Source organism: Entelurus aequoreus, linkage group LG11, assembly GCF_033978785.1.
Source record: "Entelurus aequoreus isolate RoL-2023_Sb linkage group LG11, RoL_Eaeq_v1.1, whole genome shotgun sequence".
NCBI classification, from domain to species: Eukaryota; Metazoa; Chordata; class Actinopteri; order Syngnathiformes; family Syngnathidae; genus Entelurus; species Entelurus aequoreus.
The window spans coordinates 5,950,970-5,978,552 of NC_084741.1; the positions used below are offsets into that span (position 1 = coordinate 5,950,970).

At 39.8% G+C, this 27,583-nt stretch overlaps 1 protein-coding gene across 6 annotated transcripts in view; it reads right to left on the reverse strand.

Annotated features, from left to right (window-relative positions):
• Positions 1-8,039: 8,039 nt before the first annotated feature.
• Positions 8,040-27,583, reverse strand: part of LOC133659710 (upstream stimulatory factor 2) — a 36,630-nt gene continuing 17,086 nt past the window's right edge. For 3 of the 6 annotated variants that reach the window (XM_062062315.1, XM_062062316.1, XM_062062317.1), the window contains exons 7-12: positions 22,492-22,579; positions 18,652-18,690; positions 14,930-14,988; positions 14,610-14,704; positions 14,420-14,560; positions 8,040-8,976 (exon numbers count right to left, since the gene is read on the reverse strand). In XM_062062315.1, coding sequence (XP_061918299.1) covers positions 8,887-8,976; positions 14,420-14,560; positions 14,610-14,704; positions 14,930-14,988; positions 18,652-18,690; positions 22,492-22,579 — 512 coding nt within the window. In that variant the 3' untranslated portion in view covers positions 8,040-8,886. The remainder of the gene's footprint in view (positions 8,977-14,419; positions 14,561-14,609; positions 14,705-14,929; positions 14,989-18,651; positions 18,691-22,491; positions 22,580-27,583) is intronic. The other 3 variants (XM_062062318.1, XM_062062320.1, XM_062062319.1) reach the window with 3 other exon arrangements.

Genomic DNA, 27,583 nt, shown 5'->3' on the forward strand with positions numbered 1-27,583 from the left:
AAATTTAATAATAGTACTTATAATAATAAATTTAATTATACAAATCAAAGAAATATACATAATAATTAGATTAATGTTGTATTAATATAGATACATAATTTAACAACTAAATGTAATAATCAAAATACTTATCAGGGCGTTTGTCAAATCAAAATGGTAAACTATAGAATATATTCATACTTGTATCAAATTTAATTTAATAAATTAATTAAAAAATATTAGGAATCATTGCTAACATAATAACATTTTAATTACAAGCTCTTGTACAAAATATTAAATTATATATAAAAATGTATTATTATTGTTAGTATTCACGCACGTGGTTATTTTGGTAATTCTTCACTTTTATTCACACTATATTTTTATATTTACAAAATACATGTCTCTCAATTGTATCTAAAAAGTAAATGTGGGAAATGGACAGCTTCGATTGACTAAATAATATTTTTTTATCCTTAGGAAAAAAAAAAAATTCACCTCTACTGTGACTTTTTGTTTTTTTATAATAGAAATTAAGCATTTTTTTTCTTTTTGAAAAAATAAAAAATAAAATACAAAAAAAGGACTGCTTCACAGTGGTCAAGTTCCATTATTGTTATAAGTAATACAAGAATATATCAAATAATACCAGTGAAGTTTCTATTTATTCAGTGGACTGAGCTTTGGCGGTGGAGGGTGAAGCAGGAGACTCCAGAGTGAAAGTAAGAACATTTGTGACAGGAAGATGAGTTCAGAGGTCAAACAAAGAGAGTGACTGTCGACGCTCAAGTGACGTATTACGAGTCATTAATTCAAGACGTGTCGTACTTTGTCATTTATATCGACATCACTGCTTTTGGGAGCGGCCTTGTCACTCACTTCATTTGACAAAGTGTCCTCTAAACGCCCTCAGCTGAAAAACATTTACACTTATTCATAAATAATTATCCTTTTTAGGATGAATTCATGCTTTACGCCATGTTGTGACAGAATGGACAACATTTAGTCATTGTCACACTGTACAGTATGTTCTCTAGAACACTCTTTGTTTTACCAAGTACTACCTCATACATTAACATTAAATACAGTAGTGTAGTACACCTAAGTATTCATTAAGTACCACCATAATGACAACATTAAATACAGTAGTGTAGTACACCTAAGTATTCATTAAGTACCACCATAATGACAACATTAGATACAGTAGTGTAGTAGACCTAAGTATTCATTAAGTACCACCATAATGACAACATTAAATACAGTAGTGTAGTAGACCTAAGTATTTATTAAGTACCACCATAATGACAACATTAAATACAGTAGTGTAGTACACCTAAGTATTCATTAAGTACCACCATAATGACAACATTAAATACAGTAGTGTAGTAGACCTAAGTATTCATTAAGTACCACCATAATGACATCATTAAATACAGTAGTGTAGTAGACCTAAGTATTCATTAAGTACCACCATAATAACAACATTAAATACAGTAGTGTAGTAGACCTAAGTATTCATTAAGTACCACCATCATGACAACATTAAATACAGTAGTGTAGTAGACCTAAGTATTCATTAAGTACCACCATAATGACAACATTAAATACAGTAGTGTAGTAGACCTAAGTATTCATTAAGTACCACCATAATGACAACATTAAATACAGTAGTGTAGTAGACCTAAGTATTCATTAAGTACCACCATAATGACAACATTAAATACAGTAGTGTAGTAGACCTAAGTATTCATTAAGTACCACCATAATGACAACATTAAATACAGTAGTGTAGTAGACCTAAGTATTCATTAAGTACCACCATAATGACAACATTAAATACAGTAGTGTAGTACACCTAAGTATTCATTAAGTACCACCATAATGACAACATTAGATACAGTAGTGTAGTAGACCTAAGTATTCATTAAGTACCACCATAATGACATTAAATACAGTAGTGTAGTAGACCTAAGTATTCATTAAGTACCACCATAATGACAACATTAAATACAGTAGTGTAGTAGACCTAAGTATTTATTAAGTACCACCATAGTGACCATTGATAGTGATGGGTCCGGCAACACAGATGCATCGGCGCATGCGTCAAGCTCATAGAGCGATACCCTGTGTCGGTGCGCGTACCGCTTTTAGAAAGTCACGTGACCGATCATGAGCTGCTTTGGTCACGTGACCGATACGCGAACTGTATCGCACTGACGCCTCCTCTGTGCCCTGTGAGCAACGTTCCCTCTAAGGTGCGCGCCTGCGCAATTGCGCACTGCTCAAGCGTCCTCTGTGCACAGCAAATATATGCCGCGCACCAAATCAAACCCATCTGAATTCTAAACTAAATAAACACATTTATTCTGTGTAATTTTGAAACGCAACTCTGAGTGACAGTGACAACAAGCGGCCCTAACGGTGTTCGTCAACACCGTTCAATTATTGTAACGTCTATCGAGATGCTTCGAGGACAGGAATTATATCGATCATTTTATTGAGCAAAACTGTTTATATTCGGCCATAACCACACCAAAAATATGAGTAAAAAACTTCTATCTGGAAAAACTAGTCATTTTCTGCCGTACAAACCAGGCCAAAACCAACTGTCACCAACACGCATACCACTAAGCCACTAGTGCGTTTATGGCCACACAAAAAGTCGGACAACTCAAGCACCACACAAAGTTACACTATGACTCCTCAGTCATACGTGTGCTTATTTTTCTGTCATTTATTATTAATGTTAATTTATTGATATTAATCATGGAATGCTGTTACTAGAGAAAGTTGGTAGAGTGGCCGTGCCAGCAATCGGAGGGTTGCTGGTTACTGGGGTTCAATTCCCCACCTTCTACCATCCTAGTCACGATACCTGTTCACATTATTTATTGACTGTATCTAAAAAAGATAAAAATATATTTTTATTTAAATGAAGATATGAAATAATCCTAAATGAAATACAATGACTTGGTTCGTATTATTGTATATACTAGGTCATAAAATCAGTGTCAGTTGAGTCGGTCCATAGGTTGCCTGTAGGGACTTTTAATGTCCAGCAGATGTCAGTATTTAGTGACACAGTATCAATACAGTTTTGCAATGTGTCGAAACGCTTCATGACGCCTCATCAACCCATCACCAGTGACCAACAATAAAATACAGTAGTGTAGTAGACCTAAGTATTCATTAAGTGCCACCATAATGACAACATCCAGGAGAGTGTCATGATTTATGAACTCCTATTAACTTTCACCAACTCAGAGGTGATGCAGCAGCTCAGTAAGTCAATATAGCAGCATAGGCTTGTCATGACTTGTGTTGTTGTTTCACTTCCCCTGTCTGCCACTGTGTGCTGGCTCTCACACCTGTACCTGATTGGCAACCAGGACACACCTGTTCCTGATGACTCATCAGGCTCCTCTGGATCACAAGCTATGAGCACGTGGACACACTTACTCGGGTTTGAAAGCCTAACCAGAATAAATATCCCAACCCGATCACACACGTTTGGATTCAAATGTAATTCCAATGGAGACAGGTACTCGGTCAATTGAAAAGTAGCTGGCCCGCAGTGTGGGCACCATGTGTGGTTAACATTCTAATCCCAACGATGATCAGATTGAATAACTGTCAAGTACACGTGGCTACTGTTCAGTCTTGTGCACTTCCCAGCTGCACACGCTCTCATGTTGCTCAAGTAATTTCTTGCACTTGTCAATATGAAATATTATTTTATTACGTTCCGTCTGCCAATCTTTGCACCTCTGGGGTATCGCTTCAAGCACCGTTTCCCAATCAATACATCTCTGTGATCACGGCGCCGCTAAAAGTAGTTAATCTGCATTAGTGCTTAAAATAACAATATTGCTAATACTTGGTTAATATTCAGGTCAAGAGATGAATGGAGTATTGTTGGCGATTTTTTTTAAATTTTTTACAGGGCTCTATGGGCGCACTAGCGTACTCCCATTAGCTGTGTTGTTAGCCACCTCGTACTTGCTGTATTCTAAAAATGAGCATGCATAAAAAAAATAAAAAAACATGTTCTTGTCTGGCATAAACATTGTAAATGGTAAGTAAAACAGCACAGTACCCACTTAGGGTACATCTAGTCTTTTGTCCTACAAAGTGTTAATACTGTAAGTATTGTACTTGCTGTTTGATTGTAACATGCATCTTAGGTTCAGTTTTCATTACCTAATTTGGAGGTGTTGAAATTGCCATGTAAAACCACTAATGCTAATGAGTAGCATGCATATGGAAAATCCACATGTAAATTAGCATCGAGGTAGTGTGTTTTAAAAAGTGGAGCCTTACTGTTTAACTCAGTCCATCTCAAATAGTGGGGCGACAATGTTATGCAGAGTATAACAATGTTATAGACAAATTATACTATAATATAATATTCTTCCTGGAGGGGCATAACAGAAAATATTTGCGAAGCACTGGTTTTTAACAGGACAAGACGTCATGGACATATGGTACCTTTTGATTTGACTTGAATAAATGCCTGGAATTCAGCCGGTACTCATCCCCAGTGGTAAGTTTGCACTTCTCTCCCCCTAATCATCTGGTCACGAGGCGCTGCATCATTGTGTTCTGTATAAAAGGCACTGGTTCATAAATCTAGCTTTCCTGCAGCACTTTTGCACGATCTATGTGAAAGAGGCTTCTGGTTTGACTTACAGAAATACTTGATTAGTGTCACAAAAGTCAATCCTTAACGAGAAGCCAATTGTGTCTTTTCATAAGAAGGTTTCAAAGTGAGAGTAATCTTGGTAGTCTGAGAGTCTTTCTGGGAAGCTGCTTCATGAAATATTCATCAACACAAGCAAGTTGAGGTGTGACCTAAAAATCAAATTCACACGCAACAAAGTCGACAAACACGAGGGGCAGTGGGGATTTTTACTTTAGGCGCAAGTGTGGCAGTGACTTATTCCAACCAGAAGGTGGCGCTGTGGGTTTGAAGTGAATCTCTTCAGCATACCACAGAGGCCACCACAGTGTATGTTTTGTTTTGTGGCTGTGTGTGGAAATGTCTGGTTGCATCAGCTCTGCTCTTTTAATGTCTTTAATGTCCTTTGTATTCTTTGATGTTTACCTCTTACACACATGCTAATGTGTACTATGGCTATGAGGTTTTTTTTCCCCCTTGACCTCAGTCTGGACCTCCTCTCCAGGGGTCCAGGCTGATTTATTTATTTATTCCCCCCCCCCGTCCCCAGCGTTTACCTGTTTCTCACCTTTTTTTGTAAGGGGCGCCAGAAGTTGGCAGACCCGTCAGCGATCCTGTTCTGTCTTCCTGTAATGTTTGATCCTGTTCAGGATTATATATATATATATATATATATATATATATATATATATATATATATATATATAAAATATATATAAATATATATTATATATATTATATTACTTATTATTACTATTATTGTCTATTGTGAGCGAACTGTGGTGCTGAATTTCCCCCAGGGATCAATAAAGTACTTTCTATTCTATTCTATTCAGTCTCCCTGTAATGTTTGATCCTGTTCTGTCTCCCTGTAATGTTTGATCCTGTTCAGTCCCCCTGTAATGTTTGATCCTGTTCTGTCTCCCTGTAATGTCTGATCCTGTTCAGTCCCCCTGTAATGTTTGATCCTGTTCTGTCTCCCTGTAATGTTTGATCCTGTTCAGTCCCCCTGTAATGTTTGATCCTGTTCTGTCTCCCTGAAATGTTTGATCCTGTTCTGTCTCCCTGTAATGTTTGATCCTGTTCAGTCCCCCTGTAATGTTTGTCTGCTCTTGAATGGGATTGTGCTGAAAATGTTAATTTCCCCTTGGGGATTATTAAAGTATTTCTGATTTTGATTCTCGTTGGTTGCTAATAATAAACTCTAGAAATATAACTAGATCGGAACCAACAGTGTTTGGATCGCATTCATCCAAATATGATTGACAGCAAAGTAGACAGGGAGCGTGAACAGAGGTGACAACAAGTAAGCTAGCTAGATGGTGAGCTGACTAGCGAGCTTGTTTTGGAGCTCCTGGTCGTCTGCAACTCAGTGCAGCGTTTAGGCAAGAGGAACAGTGAGTACCTGCGGCCGAGGCGAGCGTTCAACACGTTTTGTTTAGATCAGTGTATAGGACCCATTGAGGGCCGACAAAAAATCTGTTCCTCAGCTGTGATCCCTATGAACCACGGCGGTACTCAGTTGTAATACACTTTTCCACCACTTGTGGCAGTAGTGACAACATAGAACAGGGGTCGGCAACCTTTACCACTCAAAGAGCCATTTTGGGGGTCTCCGACACACGCACCGGCACGCACTTTAATGTGGAAATTTGATGTTAGTGCAGCCCGCGAGTTTTGAATGAATGGCGCTTGATAGCGTCATACTTGCCAACCCTCTCATTTTTCCCGGGAGACTCCCGAATATCAGAGCGTGATGACACTGCATTTGGCGCCCTCTACAGTCTGCCCTAGCAGTGTACCTGTTTGACCACACGTAGAATGCAATTTCAGCTTGCTCACGTAAGTGACAGCAAGGCGTACTAACTCAGCAGCCACACATCTTACACTGACGGTACCAATACCCAGAATCCCATGCAGCCCTAACTCTTCCGCTCAACCAACGCACGGAGAGGGGAGGGGGGGTTGATGTGTGGGGGGATTTGGTGGTAGCGGGGGTGTATAATGTAGACCGGGAGAGTTAGGGCTGCATGGGATTCTGGGTAATGGTTGTGTTGTGTTTATGTTGTGTTACGGTGGGATGTTCTCCAGAAATGTGTTTTTCATTCTTTTTTGGTGTGGGTTCACAGTGTGGCGCATATTTGTAACGTAACAATGTTAAAGTTGTTTGATACGGCTACCGTCAGTGTAAGCTGTGTGACTGATGACTAAGTATGCTTTGCTGTCTCCTGTGTGTGCAAGTAATAACAACATGCAACATGTGGCTGGACTGGCACGCTGTATGTAAATGCTATAGAGGACAATTACTGCAGTGCAATTAGGGCACGCCCTTTATTTAGTAATTAGAGTGTAAATAGGATTATTTTTTCCCTGGGAGTAATCTATGAGAGACACTGAGATCCATAAATCTCCTGGGAAAATCGGGGGGGTCGGCATGTATGTAGCTGAGCCGCATCAGAGTGGTCAAGGAGCCGCATGCGGCACCGGAGCCGCGGGTTGCCGACCCCTGACATAGAACAAACAGAATAAGTCTGCAGCTAGTCAGAGGTTTCTTGAGCGCCAAAAATATGACTAAAGTGGGAAATACGTATTTTCATTTGCCCCTTAATTTTATTGGTAGTTTAAGAAACATATCGCCATTATTTCTCATTGTTATCCCATTGGGTTGAGTTTTTCCTTGCCCTGATGTGGGATCTGAGCCGAGGATGTCGTTGACTTAGGGCTATATAAGTAAACATTGATTGATTGATATTTATATTATTTAATTTTTTTAAAAACACCTAAGTGGTATTTTGAGACAAAAATGGTTAAAAACATGAAAGCGCGGAATTTTCACATGCCTGGATTTTGAGCGCGGCTTCTTCCTGTCCTTTACCGTGCCGAGTGAGGCGGAAGAGCCCTAAGCAGCCAGGAAAACGGCACAATGAAGGCAACCGCCAAATCCCGCATAGCAACAAAAGGCAGAAACCTGGGCGACAATGGCAAAACACTTAAAGCTAGTTAAAAGATTTATTTGTACATAGAAAAGATGTCTTACAATCTAACCTGAGAACAGTGAGGCTGCTACAGAGGGGGATGGGTGGGTGGTGGTCTTCATCATGTTGTCAAGAAATGATGCAGGTGGGCGGGAAACAAAGGAATTAGCCACAATATGATTATTTGTCAACATCCATGTTGCGCCGCATCGTTCACCTTCTTCACATTCTGCTCTGGCTGAAGTGGGAGAAGAGTCGTCCGAGTGGGGGGCCGATGGTAATGGACCATCCCAGCCTGCGGTGGCTGTTGAGCTTGGAGACGTCGGCCTCGTTGACAGAGTCAGACATCGCTCGACAACACAGATGTCAAATGATTTCATTGAAAACAAAAAGAATCAAGGGCAATGTTAGCAAAGACAGTGCTGTATTTAAAAGCCATGATTTCATGCGCCTGAGTGGGCGTGTTTCCTGCCTCGGCAGCATTCAGGCAGGCTCGCCTGCGCACTCCGGGAAAGTCTTTGAGGCGCACTCCCCGGGGCGCCATCCCCCCCCACTAGTGCTCCCGGCGCCTTCAGCTCCGTGTGACACCAAAATAGAGCAAAGTGCTCCAAATGAAACATGAGCGAGGGTTTATTCCTGTGAGATGAAAGCCCGCCCTCACTTCCTATGTTTACGTGGCGTTTGGAAAGCGCTCCACAAGTGTCTGGAGTTTTCCTGCAGATGCCCGACAATTCCAGGAGAGCAGGACTCCCAACCAAAGCGAGCTGTTGATTGTTTACTCCGACATCAGGGCTCCTGCTGCACGACTCCATGCACCGGAGCTCTTTGAGTCCACGCAAGCCGAGCGCGTCTCGTATTGTTCCTGACGTCCGCGTAAATGGTCTCCGTTACACAATCGCTCAGCAAGCAGACTAATAAATTAAAGCAGCTAAAAACGACACATTGATAAAGAACTCCAAAGCGGGAACTAAGTCCAAAGTAATAATAATATTAATAATAATGTGGGCGGGGCGGGGACTAAAGGCTGACTTAATGAAATTAAATGAGAAAGATCTGAGTGCGGCGGAGTTCAGCGGGGGTGTTTTGTTGCCATGGCGCTCCTGGCGGCGGTGCATCAGGTCTGACTTCAGGTGATCTCTGGGTTTGGAAGAGTCAAGCGCAGCCACAGTAGGCCAGAGGAGGTTGCAGTCCATAAAGTCATTCTTCACAAGTCCTTTTTCCAACCCCGCCTCTTTTCGCTGGGCGGCCGCTCCTTCACTGCGGCGGCGTCTCCCCGACCATGTCGATGCCGTGCTGCTGGAGCTGCGCTCTCAACAAAGCGTTCTCATTCTTCAGTTCCTCGATCTTTGACAAGAGAAGAGGTCTCGTTAAGTGTGAGGAAACAAACTCGTTAAAGATTCTAAGCTGGCATGGAGAGACTAGACCAGGGGTTTCCAAAGTGCACCCCAGGGGCCATTTGTGGTACAGTCTAAAAATACTATTAATAAAAAGAAATACATTAAAAAGTGGAGTTAAAGAGTTAAAGTTGCAATGTTGACTCTAATAATACAAAACTGGCATGCAGGCTGTTTCTTCAAAACTGTCATTGCCCAAAAAATAATAATGAATCAAAACCAATTTTATGAACTATTGACATATTTAAGGCTCTAATTACCTCACATCAAACATTCAACTTCAAAATATGTATTTTTCCGAAAATATTGCATATTTTGTGTTTGCCATATATATAAAAATTTGTTTTCTTCAACCAAAATGGAATCAAACAAACAAAAAATTTTAAATATACAACAATAAAAACAGAGAGATCTGAAGTTGATCTAGAGACTTCTGCGTTAAAACTTAAATATATATACATATATGTATTTTTTACACTTTTATGAGTGGGGCTCTTTTGGATGCTCAAAATTTTTAGTGGGATTTATTTTTTTAAACAGTCATTGCTCAAAAAATAAAATTATGAATTACCGATTTAGTCAAAGCTCTAATTACTTCACATCAAACATTCAACTTCAATATATATATTTTTTAGGAAAATATTGCATACTTTGTGTGTTTGCCATATAAAAACAAGTTTTCTTTGACAAAAATGGCATTAAAAAAAAATATATATAATGTATAAAATATTAAAAACTTATGATAGACGGATATATCTGAAGTTGATTTAGAGACTTAAGCGTTAAAAGTTACCAAAAAAAAAAAATTATATATATATATATATATATATATATATATATATATATATATATATATATATATATATATATATATATATATATATATAGTCGCCATCGAAAGTTTGCATACACTTGTAAAGAACATAATGCCATGGCTGTCTTGAGTTTCCAATCATTTCTACAACTATGGTCACAAAAAACATTCATGAAGTTTGCTTCTTTTATGAATTTATTATGAGTCTACTGAAAATGTGAGCAAATGTGTTGGGTCAAAAGTATACATACAGCAATGTTAATATTAACAACAATAAACTCAAATCAAGGGAGAGCATCATTCAGTCACTATGCAACAAATAGCTGGAATAAACTTCCTGAAGATGTCAGACTTTCCCCAACTCTGACTACTTTTAAAACTAGACTGAAAACTTTTATGTTCACCTTAGCTTTCAGCTAAATCTTTTAATCTTTTAACTTTTAACGTCCGCACTGTTTTTATTTTTATTGAGTCTGCCTTGTGCATGAAAAGTGCTATATAAATAAAGTTGCCTTTGATTGATTGAGACTTGTATTAGTAGGTTGCACAGTGAAGTACATATTCCGTACAATTGACCACTAAATGGTAACACCCCAATAAGTTTTTCAACTTGTTTAAGTCGGGGTCCACTTAAATTGATTCATGATACAGATATATACTATCATATATACTATCATCATAATACAGTCATCACACAAGATAATCACAATGAATTATTTACATTATTTACAATCAGGGGTGCGGAGGGGGGGGGGGGTAGGATATGGACATCAAGTAGTGGACATAGAGAGAGAGAGAGAGAGAGAGAGAGAGAGAGAGAGAGAGAGAGAGAGAGATCAGAAGGCATAAGAAAAAGTATCTGCATTTGATTGTTTACATTTGATTATTAGCAATCCGGGGAGGGTGTTAGTTAGTTTAGGGTTGTAGCTGCCTGGAGGTAAACTTTTATTGCGGTTTTGAAGGAGGATAGAGATGCCCTTTCTTTTATACCTGTTGGGAGCGCATTCCACATTGATGTAGCATAGAAGGAGAATGAGTTAAGACCTTTGTTAGTTCGGAATCTGGGTTTAACGTGGTTAGTGGAGCTCCCCCTGGTGTTGTGGTTATGGCGGTCATTTACGTTAAGGAAGTAGTTTGACATGTACTTCGGTATCAGGGAGGTGTAGTGGATTTTATAGACTGGGCTCAGTGCAAGTTGTTTAACTCTGTCCTCCACCTTGAGCCAGCCCACTTTAGAGAAGTGGGTAGGAGTGAGGTGTGATCTGGGGTGGAGGTCTAGCAGTAACCTGACTAGTTTGTTCTGAGATGTTTGGAGTTTTGCCTTGCTTTGCCTTGCTTACATGTTCCTTGTCAAGTTTCACTGCAATAAGGCGCTTTTGGTAGCCATCCACAAGCTTCTGCTAGAATTTTTGACCACTCCTCTTGACAAAATTGGTGCAGTTCAGCTAAATGTGTTAGTTTTCTGACCTTGTTTCTTCAGCATTGTCTACATGTTTAAGTCAGGACTTTGGGAAGGCCATTCTAAAACCTTCAATCTAGCCTGATTTAGCCATTCCTTTACCACTTTTGACCTGTGTTTGGGGTCATTGTCCTGTTGGAACACCCAACTGTGCCCAAGACCCAACCTCCGGGCTGATGATTTTAGCTTGTCCTGAAGAATTTGGAGCTAATCCTCCTTTTTCATTGTCCCATTTACTCTCTGTAAAGCACCAAATCTATGTAATGCATTGGTTTTGAAAATGCTAAATATCAAAATGGCCTTCATGTAGCTTGGATTTTTCAGTATGTGGCCATCAGTGGAAAGTTTGCACACCCCTGGACTAGATTCATACTGCTCTAAACGTTTGCACCACTTCACAACGCAACACAGCAGGCACATGCAGACATTTTGGCGGGCAGGTGCTCCAGCCAGAAAACAGGGTAACAATCGCTAAAATTATTTGTGGAATTTGTAATATGATAAAAACCACAGCAGGATATTTTCAACTAATTTAGTATCAAATACAATCTCAAATGATCAAACTGAATACAAATGATGTTTGTGTCCACACTAGGACAATGTAGTGTTGCTTTAATACTGTAGATCTCAGACTGAAGTAGCTTAACTTAGGACCCACCTTTAATTGCAATAATTAGGGTTTTAACTGAAACAAAACCAGTGTACTTGTTTCATTTATACATTTATTTACATGAACAATTTCCCTTGTGGATCAATAAAGTTTGTCTAAGTCTAAGTCATTTGTGGTACAACAAAAGTGCAGGTAAATAATGTGTCTGCCTATCATCTCCTCTGTCAGAATGGATAGCTCAGTAGTTATCACGCTTACAGGTGGAGCAAGGGACGTTGTGGACACGTCTTATACCTTATATTTAAAATTTTTCCATGCTGTGGAACCTCGATTAATGAACCCGTCATAGTACGAACTTTCTTGATTCATGAGCCACAGGCCGAATAAAAATATTATTTGGTGTAAAAACCTTGTCTCAGTGTACAAACGTTCCATGCAGCTATTTTTGTCCCGGCAGCACATCCATCGTGGGCGGGCTGTTGGATCTCCAGTGCTCATTTAGTCAGCACAGAAGCGCTGTCCTTAGCTTCTAGGCTAGTTTCATACTTTGTGTGCTTTTCACGAATTTGTAAGCCTTTTTACTGCAATTTTCTAGTTTTAATAGATTAATGAGTCCAAACACAGCAATAGACATGCGACGTGTGGTTTGAAACATTCAGGGATTATCCACAGCGTTGTCAACACTGCCACCGTTCCCTCTCCTCCGTTGCACACCAAGAAGATCATAACCTACAAGGTAAAGTGGATTTTATTTCTCATTCCTAATCATTGTAGGGACCCGGCTGTTAAAGTTAAGGAGTTTTGTGATTTCAAACTGTGAGTGCATGACAGGGTGAGTGTGTGTGTGTGTGTGTGTGTGTGTGTGTGTGTGTGTGTGTGTGTGTGTGTGTGTGTGTGTGTGTGTGTGTGTGTGTGTGTGTGTGTGTGTGTGTGTGTGTGTGTGTGTGTCAGCATGATGAGGACAGTTCAGATAGTTGTTGTTTTGACTTTGTTAAAGTTGATCCATCACCCCCTTGTTATGTATGCTTGATATACAGTACTGTATAGTGCTTTGTATTGATTTCAAAGTGCAGAAACTTACAAAAATAAGGACTTTTGTGGAGGCTGGAAAACATTATTCATATTCACTTTGTGTCTTATGGAGAAATTTGCTTCACTATACAAAATTCTGTTAACAAACCCTGTTTAAGAACCAATTAATAAGTTCATAAGGTTCCAGTGTATATTGAAATCCCTTCATTAACATGACAAAAATCAGTAAACAGCTAGATAAAGCGTTGAGTTGTTTTTGTCTTTTGTTTAGTAAACGTCGAACCAGGATCATTGCAATGTTTCCAGCAGCGCTAATATTGCGGTTAACCAACAGGGATTTCACAAACATTGTTATTAAGCGTCTATTTGGTACCACGTGTTAAAAGAGATGTACTGAGAAGAGTAGTAATGAGATTGGGGCAGGGGGGGACGTCAGGGGCTTGTGAAAGCCATCAAGGAGTTTGTGGAGGAATCTTCACAAGAACACAAATATATGCCTTGTTAAATGGAGCAATTTTTATTCCTAAATAGAATGAAATAAAAGGCTGCAGCAGACACACACAAACAGGCAGGTGTTGAGCACCACTAGGGGTCTACCTGTGCACCTTTTTACAACTTCCCTCATTGTGTGGATTACGTTCATCTGTCATATTTCTGTAATCATGCAAGGTAGCAGTTAAGGTATTAACAAGCAGGAGCTACCATTGCAATGTATGGGCATGTGTGCCTTTGCAGGAGCCATAATAACAGGCCCAGAGTCACGTCTTCAAACCGTGCTAATTGTGGGCTTTAGGGATTATTTCTTTCAAGTCTTACTTTCTGGTTAAATCCTAATTAATCATCCAGAGGTTAAGACCGGTTGGATGGTCTTAAGGCTCCATCTTAACTGTTCTAACTTGAGAGAGAGGCACACTCACTTCCTGTCCCAATACATACGATGAACACTACAATGCAGCACCTGCAAAGTCAAGCCCTCAGCCAACCGGCTTATCGCATCATCGACGCTGCCGAGGCCCTCTTGGGTGTGTCGCCCATTCGCCCTCCCCACCGTCGAGGAGCCGAGAAAAACATGAGCTTTATAAAAGAGAAATGGGAGGGTGGGGATTTTGGTGCGGTGCGCCTCGGCTCACAATACTCGGGAGTCGATCAGCATGCAAGTTGGCTGCTTGAACGTTTTATTCCCGCCGCCACCGCCTCGCGAAACGCCGAGTGCAGGTGGAAGTCTTTGATGGTTTGGAAAGCTATGTGATGAGGAGCTACACAAGCTGAAAGCACTCTGGGATCCACTCGGAGAAGATACACGAGGGGCGGGTGGGGTGGGAGTCACGGTGGATTTCATGCTCAGGAGACTTAAAGCGGTGCAAGCCAACTCATCTATTCAACCTGTTTCATATTTGCACCTGCATACGTCTAATGAGGGAGATGCTGGCTTCTTTGACTGCTATCATTCTTGACATTGATGTTTGTTGGATGCTTACCTGCTGCCTGCACAGCTCATTGTCCACCTGGATCCTCTCCACCTCCTTCAGACTCTCTTGCAGCCGCTGGTTGCTCTGCCTCAGCTCTCGAATGTAGTCGCATGCTTTGGACAGAATGCCGCCCTTGCTCTGCGAGGAGAGCTATCAGAATTATGGCCAGCTAAAGTCTGGGGAAAAATAACCAACTTACTGCTCCAGTTTTGGTGCTGTCCATGTTGCAATCAGGGATGATTTTGGACAGCGTCACAATCCAGTTGTTGATTTTGTCCCTCCGCCGCCTCTCAACTATAAGAGCAACAGGAAGAGGTCATTCAGGGCTGGGAAAGTTCCTTTTCTTGCAGGTCTTGCAGACATTCTGCCGGGCTGAGACGGCTCCACAGCAGCCTCTAGTGGCCACATTTACAACATGCCTGCTAGAAAGCAGAGCGGGCACTCTATTTAAACGCGGCAGCGCATTGTGTCGCCCTGTCAGACAAACTGAAAACGCCACAATCACGGCTAATTACCCACCTTCATTATGTTGCGCTCTTCTCCTTTCATCTCGCGGCGTTCGAGGGCCATCCATTTTCCTTCAGGGAGACAGAAAACACAGTTTTGGTGCACAACATCTGCCATCTTTGTCAAGGCTACAGCGTGACACAAACCCAATCACATTCCGCTCATCCCTCGATCCCGGCCCATTAGCAATCTTTGACGCCGCGTCTTTTTTTTAAAAAGATCCCTCGCCACGGTGCTGCTACTCAGCTCCCCAAGGCCTCCTCTTGTGCTGGCCTAAATGAAGGCCTCAAGTCGGGACGCTTCCGACGAGGACATCCTCCTTAGAAGTTTGCTTCCCCGGTGCAGCCTGGAGGGAGCACGCCGTTTTTTATCACGCCGTAAAAGCGATGGTGGCGGCGCGGACCAGATGCCGTCTGCTAGCGTTCCGAGCTCTGCGGGCTAATGAGACAACTGTCTCTCGTCTCTGCGTCTTCCCTCAGGTATTCAGTTAATTAAGACATGGCAGGGAAACTGTTCCCGCCACTCAGCAAAGCATGACGACGTCCACTAACATGATCGCTTATAAATATGAATTACCTATTTTCTTAAGCAGACATATTTCTGTCTTAATTATCGCATTATATCGGCTCACTAAAAGAAAAAAAATCATCAATTTCACTCTTCGGGTACACCTCAGAACAGCCAGAACGGAACACCTACGAAGTGGTACAATTTAGAATTCTGTGACAAAACTTCAGTTTGTCTTTTTATTTGATTTGTGATGGCAAAATAAAATGTGTGTGATGATAACCATAGAGCTAGAAATGGCACAAAATACATAATGTGACATAGATAAAGGTCTAAATCAGTGGTCCCAAACACTTTTGACTCTGGGGCCACATTGGGTTTAAAGAATTTGGATGGGGGCGGGGCTGTCTATTTGAGTGTATGTGTATATATATAATATATATTATATATATACATAGATACACATACATGAATATACACATATATACTATACATATATACACATAAATATATATATATAAATATGTGTGTATATATATATATATATAAGATATACACACACACACACATATATACACACATGTACATACACATATATACACGCACATATGTATATACTCTTATATACATATATATAGATAATATATACATATATATGATATATAACAGTGGTCCCCAACCACCGGGCCGCGGCCCGGTACCGGTCCGTGGATCGATTGGTACCGGACAGCACAAGAAATAAAAAAAAAATTTTTTTTTTGGATTTATTAAATCAACATACAAAACACAAGACACACTTACAATTAGTGCACCAACACAAAAAACCTCCCTCCCCCATTTACACTCATTCAAACTCATTCGCACAAAAGGGTTGTTTCTTTCTGTTATTAATATTTCTGGTTCCTACAATATATATCAATGTAGATCAATACAGTCTGCAGGGATACAGTCCGTAAGCACACGATTGTATTTTTTTATGACAAAAAAAAACAAAAACAAAATATCCCACCCCCAACCCCCCCGGTCCGTGGGACACATTTTCAAGCGTTGACCGGTCCGCAGTTCCAAAAAGGTTGGGGACCACTGATATATAATATACATATGCATATACATACACTACCGTTCAAAAGTTTGGGGTCACCCAAACAATTTAGTGGAATAGCCTTCATTTCTAAGAACAAGAATAGACTGTCGAGTTTCAGATGAAAGTTCTCTTTTTCTGGCCATTTTGAGCGTTTCATTGACCCCACAAATGTGATGCTCCAGAAACTCAATCTGCTCAAAGGAAGGTCAGTTTTGTAGCTTCTGTAACGAGCTAAACTGTTTTCAGATGTGTGAACATGACTGCACAAGGGTTTTCTAATCATCAATTAGTCTTCTGAGCCAATGAGCAAACACATTGTAGCATTAGAACACTGGAGTGATAGTTTCTGGAAATGGGCCTCTATACACCTATGTAGAAATTGCACCAAAAACCAGACATTTGCAGCTAGAATAGTCATTTACCACATTAGCAATGTATAGAGTGTATTTCTTTAAAGTTAAGACTAGTTTAAAGTTATCTTCATTGAAAAGTACAGTGCTTTTCCTTCAAAAATAAGGACATTTCAATGTGACCCCAAACTTATGAACGGTAGTGTATATAATATCACTCATATTTGGTCAATTTTCAGGTCACGACATGTCAATGGACTATTTATTGTTGGTGGTTTCTGGATGTTTTTTTACTTGGCTCAATCTGTTGACTCAATAGTTAGCTATTTATTTACGATTTCGAATGCATAAAAAAAGCCAAACATGTGTTCTCGTCTTACATAAGGACTGTGAATGATAAACAGCACATCTTTCAAATGTTTGTGTATTTCCAGTATGACTGATCTGATAAAATGGTCAGAATGCAAAAGCATTACTCCAGTGATGTACAATCTATGGGATATTCGAAGCGGAATATTCAAAATGGCTGACCGAATTTGTGGCATTTTGTGATGTTTAAACAGTGTTTTCACATACTTTGCGGATTGTAAATACAACTGGATGTGGTTTAATGGATACAATGAAACACAAATAAGCAAATCAAGTAAACTTGTTTTTCCATTCTACTGGTAATTTAACAAAAACAGAAAAAAATAAAATAAATATAGATCAACTTACAACAAAGAATAACTTTTACATTATATTTTAGTCCGTAACCGAAAATATTTAAAGTGCATTAATTTGCTTAAAATTTTAAAAAAAAGTAATCCTTTATTTATTTATCTTAAATTTAAACGCCCCACGATCCTGAAAGTGACATGTACAAAATGGATGGATGGATGGATGAAATTTAAACAATAAACAGTTTTTGAACGACTTGAATCATTTGATACTGTAAAAAATAAATATTTAATAAACTCAATAAAAAATAACTTTAAATTGATCAGCAAGTTCGTGCTGGGATGTCAACCGACGGGACGCTCACATAATAAAAATTAATACAACAATTTGTGGTTTTTTTTGTCATAAATCAAAATGAGGAAATAATGGCTGTAATTAGCATGTTTTGAAGTGCACAACTTTTCAAAGTTGGGTTTGAAGCATGATACTGATAAAGAGAAACTGCTATAAACAAAAAGGGCCTGGTTGTGTAAATACACTTAGTACACCCAAAACAGCACTTATTGTTAACTTTTAGTATTTTTTGTATGCTCAAATTGTACGTAAAATGTTGCCTGTTTATTTAATAAAGGTTTTGAGCATGGAAAATAATTAATTGACTTTACATGATTTCCTATGGGATGAAATTGGAAATCAAGCAGCGCCACTAAACGAGATTGTTTTTCAACTTTGGAGGAGCCACCATATTTCATTATCTGTACTAGAGAGTGAAATCGCGTCCAAAATAACACTATCGCTGCGGAAGTGCGAGACGAAGCACGGGTGGGGAGATGATGTTTCCAGACGGAGCACGGCGACCTAATTTCTAATCCCTGATGGGAAAGTGTGCTCGGCTAACAACAATAGATGAGGGTCAGCACTGAGGGAGCGCTACTTCTGCGTCTCACACATCAAGAGCGAGGAGAATCACCGGGGATTGGTGGGGAGGAGGAAGGAGGCAGGGAGCTGGTGTTCTGATTTTTTCTGCTCGGGATCTAATTTGATTAGTTCATTTGCTGCAAACAGGAATGTGGTGGTAGTGTGGGAAAGGATGGCGGGGTGGGGTGGGGGTGTACAGTGGAAGTGTTCCTCACCAGTTTAAACCTTCGTGTCGCAGCGCCTCGCTTTCAGCTCTGAGAATGGCACATAGGGTGGGAGGTTTGACTCAATATAGAAATGGGAATGTCATTGTTGATTAGTTCACACTCAAAACGGAATCTGACGACGAATCGTGCAGCGACACGCCAGCGCAACCTGCTGTTTGACCCCGTTTATCTACATGTAAAATTCATTCTTCACATCGCAGACTTTTCTACTCCAGAACGGCTGCACACAAAAGGGAGAAAATGTGTCAAAACACAACTACCGTATTGCCTGAGCTATTATTTTTAATGACACCACAGGGGTGCGCTGTTCCTTAACCACATACATTTCTCACACAGCTTAGTCTACTTAATGAGGTTTACAAATACACCCACTGCATTTTAGTACACTGACAAGCACATGACATGAGTGTAAAATTTGAGCAAGAGTGGTCGAAAAAAATGGCTGCCGTCAAGCAAAACACCTAATTCAGTGGTGTCCAAACTGCCGCCCGCCGGCATCCTCAATTTGGCCGACGAGACGTCATGAGTTTAATTAGGAATCTAGCCCAAGGGGTCTTTACAAATGATAGTATCTAACAGTTTTTTGCAGAAACTTGGACGACGTGAGTAATTCAAGCCAATGACAATGAATTGTGATTTGAAATGAACAGAGCACAGCATTCACTTACATCAGGGGTGTCAAAATCAAATACAGAGTGGGCCAAAATTTAAAACTGAACAAAGCCGCGGGCCAAGGTTGAACAAATTAACCTTTTTGATAGGTACCCAAACAAGTTTTGCATTGAATATTGAACAAGCAAGGCTTGTATAACTTTATAGTGACATGCAAAATCGAGTTTCAAATAATAATAATAATAATTAAAAAATATCAATGGCATATCAAATACAATTTAAATAAAAATTGAATGCTTTTTTTCTATTTGCAGCCTTCTGAGGTAAATATCAACATTAACTTTTTCCACAGGCTAATAAATTTGAAAATAAAATAATGAATAAAACAACCATTCAGGACTTTAAACTGCTCAGTTTGCAACACAATGATCTAATCTGATGTGCCCAATCCAGATACCTGCCATCTTTTCTTGGATACTAGTTCATTAATGTCGGGGCTCAGGCCTTGAGCTGAGGCACCCCTCATTATCGAACGAAGGTGTTCATCAGTCATTATATCTCGTATTCCACAGTCTTGGGGGTGTGCCTTACAGGCACTGCTTTTAACGTCCTCTACGAGCTGACGTCACATCCGCTTTTCATCCCTTCTAACAACGTGCCCGCCCAGTCACAAGATATGAGGCGGCTCCCGTACGCACACACACACGTAAATGCAAAGCATACTTTATCAACAGCGATACAGTTTACACTGAGAGTGGCCGTATAAGCAACTTTAACATACGCCACACTGTGAATCCACACCAAACAAGAATGACAAACACATTTTGGGAGAACATCCGCACAGTAACACAACATAAACACAACAGAACAAATACCCAGAACCCTTTGCAGCACTAACTCTCCCGGGACGCTACAATATACACCCCCGCTACCTCCAAACCCCGCCGCCCCCCCCCACACACACACCTTATAGCGTCCCGGAAGAGTTAGTGCTGCAAAGGGTTCTGGGTATTTGTTCTGTTGTGTTACTGTGCGGATGTTCTCCCGAAATGTGTTTGTCATTCTTGTTTGGTGTAGATTCACAGTGTGGCGTATATTACTAACAATGTTAAAGGTTTTTATACTGGCACCCTCAGTGTAACCTGTATCGCTGAAGATCAAGTATGCGTTTGCATTCACTTCAGTGTGCTTGCCAAAGCCGCACATATTATGTAACTGAGCCAGCACTCGTTGGACTGGACGAAAAGGGGACGTTACAATTCTCGGGAGGGGCACTGAAATTTGGGAGTCTCCCGGGAGGTTTGGCGAGTATGAGAATCAGTGGTGTACCGCGGCACCGCTGCTGTATATAATCGGCGGGCCAGCTCTAGTGTTGATTTGATATCACCTCACGGGCCAAGTGAAATTACACGGCGGGCCAAATTTGACACCCATGACTTACATGACCTAATCCAAACAACCTTCACTAGTCATGGCGCAAAATAAAAATGCAACCAACAAATAAAGGTCAACACACATAACACAACCTGCTCAGTGAACTTTGTGGATATTATAAAAAAGAATCCACACACCAAAATAAAATTCTAAATTACACCCGTTACAATGCATAACAGGTAAAACACTGATCCATATTTGGCCCATTTTAGCCGCTTGATATTTCTGATTGATCACAAAACTTTACGGAGGTCTTCTCGTAAGTAAACCAGGTAGGAGTCCAACTTTCACATATTCTTAATATCCAATTATATTGGTCTAATTACTGCCATTTTGTCGCCAACTGGTGGCCAACGAAAGCACCTCTGCCATTAATTGTACTTTCAATGCATTTATTTTCTAACCCAATCCAAACAACCTTCTCTAGTCACGGTGCAGAAGGAAAAAATCCAACCAATGCAAAAATTCAACAAACTTGGTTATACATAACACGACCTGCTCAATTAACTTTGTTGACATTCTAAAAAATGCCCATTCAACATAAAAAAATCAAAATGACACCCATTTAATCACCAAATGATTCCCGAGTGCGGCGCACGCTGCTGCTCACTGCTCCCCTCACCTCCCAGGGCATGAACATGGGGATGGGTCAAATTCAGAAGACAAACTTCACCACACCCAGTGTGTGTGTGACAATCATTGGAACACTCCCTCCACACTTATCCACGTTTGGTGCATTTTACCAGCTTGATATTTCTGAGGTTGTCACAGAAGTAAACAAGGTAGGACTTGAACTTCCACATACTCTTAATAACCACTTATAATAATTATTAATTATATATCCATTATAGTTTTAGAATATGTACTCATATATATGTGTAGGCTTTGTATACATATAGTTAGTTTGCATGCAGTCTGCTTTTTTAGGGCCAATGCGACCCGCCAGCCACAAAGTTTGGACACCCCTGCTTTAAAACATTTTGATCATCACCTATACAGCGCGCCACAAATGCCATTTACAATCCCGTGAGACAAGGACGACAGCCCTGCTGAACGGCTTTCTTTATAATATGCTGTGACAAACCAAAACTGACAACAATGCATGCTTGTGTCCAAAAAAAAAAAGAGGAATTTAATGAGGCAATATTCACTTAAGCCAGCGCTAACTCAATTTGACTACCGGTCATGTGCTTGTTCTGGAGAGGCACGGCGGTAAGCAGCTTCCCCTGATGAGGCAACATTTTAAACACTGCTCATTTTTGCGTGGGTGTCAGAAACAAATATGAATTAATAGAATGTATTTGCTCTGTAAATCACAGCTAAAGAAGGAAATGTGAGCGAAGGATGGCCAAATCTAGGGATAAACAACATGAGCGTGTGGTGGAGCACAAGAAAACTGCAATATTTATACCAGAATAGGTCATAAGTTGCTTTTATAAACATATGCTCAGCTTACACCCTGTAATAAAAACTCATGACTGATCTAAAAATAACAAAAAGTTGTTCGCTCTGTTGTCTTGACATCTAATCTAGTATCCTAGCAGGATAATAGACTTCATTTCTCCTTTTCATCATCGTCCTGGCGCGTGTACTCGCTTTAGTGGCGAATGAAGGTTACTGTCGCCATAAATGGAGCATTGTTGGAAAATGTCATATCTTAAGTGAAGCTTTTGACCGCCACGAGCGGCAGGGAAGAGCGGCGCTCGATTTTAAAAGACAGGATAGCGTGCGGTCGCCCGTAAATAGTTTTCAAAGAGACTTTGTTGCAGATGTGATACTCACGCAGGAAAAGGCTGCGTGCGCGGGGCGATGCTTCGCGAGGCGCCCGTCTGAATGACATCAGGTGGGGTCATCATCACGTAGAACTGGCCTGTGGAGGGCATGGCAGTCATCAAAAGGGCAGTTTATGAACACTTTAAATGCAAGTATAAACTCACGGTGAACAAAAGTGATTGGCTAACAGCCCCGTGCAATATGCGCACGCCACTCAAAGCATCAAAACACAATAGTGATGTTTATGAGGTGCGTTGGTGTCATCGTGACAATGCTACAGGACGTGCACTAAGTTTGATCTTCCAAAATGCCGAGTTTGGTTTGTTGTAATTAGCCAGCAGGGGGCACAAGTCATTTTGGTTGGTTAGCTGCAAAACAAAACAGGAAGTGGAAAGTGTTGCGTAATAACCCGTGGACATAAAGAAACAATAACAACCACAGGGAAATCGGGAGCTTCTCTTGATCGTCATCAAGTATGACACATCAGCTGACCTCTTGGCGGCGGTGCGGCTCACATGACGTGTTGCAATTGTGACAAACCAGGCCTGTCGATTCACGCGGCTTCATAGTCATCGCCTCATTTTCTCTCTCAATGTGTGTCACGGGTAGGCCTGAGCCGATAACTCATTTTGCCGGACGATATATTGTCCCACACAAATTACTGCCAATTTAACGGTTTTATTGTCAGCATTATTGAGACCAAATTAGGCACTAATGTGATCATAATACGTAATACCAATAATGAAAGCCACGCTTTAAAAACACAATAAACGTTTCTCATTTGATTTTTATTCGTTGTAATTGGAAGGTCAAGAACGTTTACTCACCTTAAATAAGCAAACAAACAAAAAAAATACTTTTATTATGAAGTGCACTTTTTTTGACTCGGTTGCAAAAACTGGTCAGGTGGTTTATTTTGTTGCCATCCCTTTCCAACAAACATTTATTCAATAGTAGATTTGAATACAGTATTTACCTAACTACTGTATAAAGCGCACCTACTAAAAAAAACTAACATAGAAAAAACTAATATATAGGAAAAAATATGTTTCCCTATATTAGCGGCACCAGACTATACACTGCAGATATATACATTGTGAAATGAGTTATTTACACAGAAATATTTTGCAGATATTTATTTACATACCTTAAGTGTTTTCAAAAAGTGTCTGTAACACAGCAGTAAAACGGCTAATCAAACAAAACAGAAGTCATCGTCATAGAGCCACTAGCCACTAAATACAAATAGACGGAATAAATATTGAAAGGGTGAATGAAAACATATTTTTGGGTGTAATAATAGATGATAAAACGAACTGCAAATCTCATGTAAAAAATATATAACAAAGTAGCAAGAAACACATCAATAATGAATAAAGCAAAACATGTTCTTGAACAAAAATCACTTCATATCCTCTACTGCTCACTAGTGTTACATATCTGAGTTATTATGTAGAAATATGGGAAACAACTACAAATGTATGCTTCATTCACTAAATGTGTGACAAAAACGATCAATTAGAATAATAAATAATGTTGGATATAGAGAACATACAAACCTTTTTTTAATTAAATCACAAATATTGAAATTCAACGATTTGGTGCATTTGCAAACATGTCAAATGATGCAAACTATAACCTGCTAGCCAAGAATGTACAACAATTCTTCTCAACAAAAGAGGAGAAATATAACCTTAGAGGAAAATGTAATTTAAAACTAGGGCTGCAACTAACGATTAATTTGATAATCGATTAATCTGTCGATTATTACTTCGATTACTCGATTAATAATCGGATAAAATAGACAAACTACATTTCTATCCTTTCCAGTATTTTATTGAAAAAAAACAGCATACTGGCACCATGTTGTGGACATTGGGGGTGCAGCATACACCAATAATAACACAGAAATGTAACTCATCAGATCAGAACTGAATCAGATATTGTACACGTTTTTGTTGTGAATAATAAAGGGTTCATTTTAGGCTGCCTCTGAATAATAGCATGGAATATTCCAGCACCTTCATAACGTTTAGTTATACTAAAGCGTCACTCAAATCTAAATATATTTATATAGCTTTATCGGCCCGGCTACATTGATCCATTATGAAACCAACCTGAGATATTTCTGTCCGTTACGTTTATTTCCAAATTGGTAACCGTGCGTTTTCTCTCTCAAAACGGAGTCAAATGTGCCGGAGACACATTATCAGCCCCGCGTTGCAACAAAGGCATAACTTTAACGTTACTCACAAAAAAGCTGAACTCATGAATGCTTGTTGCCACTATAGACTTAAAAAGTTACGTACTGTGAGTTCCTCCCTTCATCCATGGCTCTCCATCCATGTTTCCTTATCAGGTGTTCCTGAAGCAATGTTGTACTTCCGTGCCATTTTGCAGGAAACGCTCTTCTTCGAAAGTGTTCCCACACTTTTGACGACTTGGGTTGTACAATTTTCTCCATTGAAGTAATAACCTCAAGATGTTTCTCCGCTAAACTATCGGTACTGTTTTCCTGCGCCATTTTTCGAATGTTTCCAGACGGCGTGGTCACGTGAGCTGCACATGACACATCATTGGCTAGCTTACCTCCACCTCATGAGACGTAGCCTCAGCGCCGTCCTGGCGCTGTTTTTGTACTTATATTGATTATTGTTTCTCAGCTGTTTGTAAATGTTGCAGTTTATAAATAAAGGTTTATAAAAAAAAAAAAAATTTTAAATAAAATTTAAAAAAGCCTCCGCGCATGCACATAGCATAGTTCCAACGAATCGATGACTAAATTAATCGCCAACTATTTTTAATAATCGATTTTAATCGATTTAATCGATCAGTTGTTGCAGCCCTATTTAAAACATTTGTATGCTCGTACAACACTTAAAACCTTTAGCATATCAGTATGTGCAATTAAATGATGGAACGGATTAACGAAATAAATGAAACAAAGCAGCAATGATTCACTTTAAGAGACTACAAGTGTTCACAAAGTACACACAACAAGAATTATGATGAACATCTTGAACCTTTTTTCCCTCTTTTTTTTAATTGAGACAAAGATCATTTATGTATTTAATATTTGTATGCTTACTATGGTCTATTATTTATTTATTCACTGTTCTGTTACAGAGAACAAGGAAATGGGATAAAATTGCTATGTTATGAAAAGGGGTAGGATTAAATAAGCTCTGCTTCTTCCTACTCCTTTTTGGACGTGCTGTAATGAAAGAACTGGAATTGTGTGAAGCATTACATTGTATGGTATGCATGTTCCACATAAACTGAACTGAACTAGCTGCGTAAGCTAGCTCTCCAATTAGCTAAACAGACTCAATAACTCCACAGTGACGTTTTGATGAATTTACTGAGGAATTTTTGAAACTGAAACATTACAAAAAGAATGCCATTGTAAGATAATATTACGAACACCGACACTCGTAAACCTGTTAGCGTATTAGCCAATGCCAACGACGCTTCATTACATTATGATACACACATGAGACGGTTCAGAAAGTAAGAATTGGTTTAGCTATATTGTAAAACTGACAAACGCTGCTTGGAGTAATGAATGAAAAACCATACTAGTAGAAACGCTATAGACGACTAGTAGACGGAACGACACTTGAACTTACGGTTCAATAATAATAATAATATTGGATTCAATGTATATAGCGCTTTTCTATCGACTACTCAAAGCGCTCACATTCACACTTCGGTGGCGGTAATCTACATTTGTAGCCACAGCTGCTCTGGGGTAGACTGACAGAAGTGTGGCTGCCAATGTGCGCCTACGGGACCTCCAACTACCACCTGCCATTCATTGAGCGGCACTGGAGCGGTTCAATGCACTAAACAGAAGAAAATACTGCAGTGAATGCAGTGAGCGAACTCTTTCAAAAGATGGCGCCATAGCACAAAAAATAACACACCATTTCAGTGTCTGTCTGTTTTATGAAAACTGTTTGTTAAATACAAAACATTGTGGCCGCTAGCGAAGAAAAATCCATCAGTTAGCCGCACCGTTTTATAGGCTGTAGGGTTCAAAGCGTAGGAATAAAAGGAGCGGTTTGTAGTCTGGAAAATACAGTAAACAGACCCTCTTGTCAGTCATTGACTTTTTTCTCAGTGGGTGGAGGCAGGACTAGCTTACACAGAGAGGAAGCACAGACACAGCCTTGCTAGTTGTGATTCGCTCGTGAAAAGCACCGTAAAGAAGGACAAAGGGTGATTGCCAATCCAGATGTTCCGGGAATAATCAGCTTCAAACCGAATGAGAAAGATGAGATCAACATGGACGCAGGAGCAACTATGCCAAATTCAGGTGCTGAGAGTGATGCCATATTGGAACCTTCTGGATGGACCCGGTTTTAAAGCCACATTCGAAAAAAAAAAAACATGCAAACATAGCAATTTATCGAGGTATTATTTGTATTACTGTCGTTATTAGTTACCAAGTTCATTCTCATGTACAGTTGGATTAATTTGGTCCAGGCCTAGTCACGCCGCCCGAAATACACAAAGGCCAACACATGCTAGCTAGCCCTGCCTGCTAAAAGTTGTAATATTTAAAGCCACACCTGACCAAAACGTATAAACAAAACATGCAGTGCTGTTTTCGAATAAGTCTTGCACTATAGAAAGTATTTCCATGTTTGGAATCTGTGCTTTGGAGTAATATACTGCTCATTACGTTAATCTACGTCACAGCAGTTGCAGGCAGAGGAGGCACCAAGCGGTGTGTTTCCACAGCAGCCAGCCTGAAACGCTGGTGTCAGGGACAAACGTAGAAAGAGATTCTGTTGGGTACGGCAAAAGGAACATAATGCCAAACATAAAAGGGTGTATGGTTTGTGCAAATAGTTTGAATGTTTTGTTTTTTTAATGAACATGAAATGTCCTCAATGTAGCAGGAAATTAATATAAACAAATTAATACAAATATGCAACAGTAACAGTTCAAACTGTCTGCGATATTATCTTTATTTAGTAAAACATAAAAGTTCCTTAATAGCTGAAGTGCAGCATTATCCGTTGCGATACTTAATTATTTTTTCAGAGATGTTCCGATCAGAGTTTTATGTTGCCGATACCGATGGACTATGAGT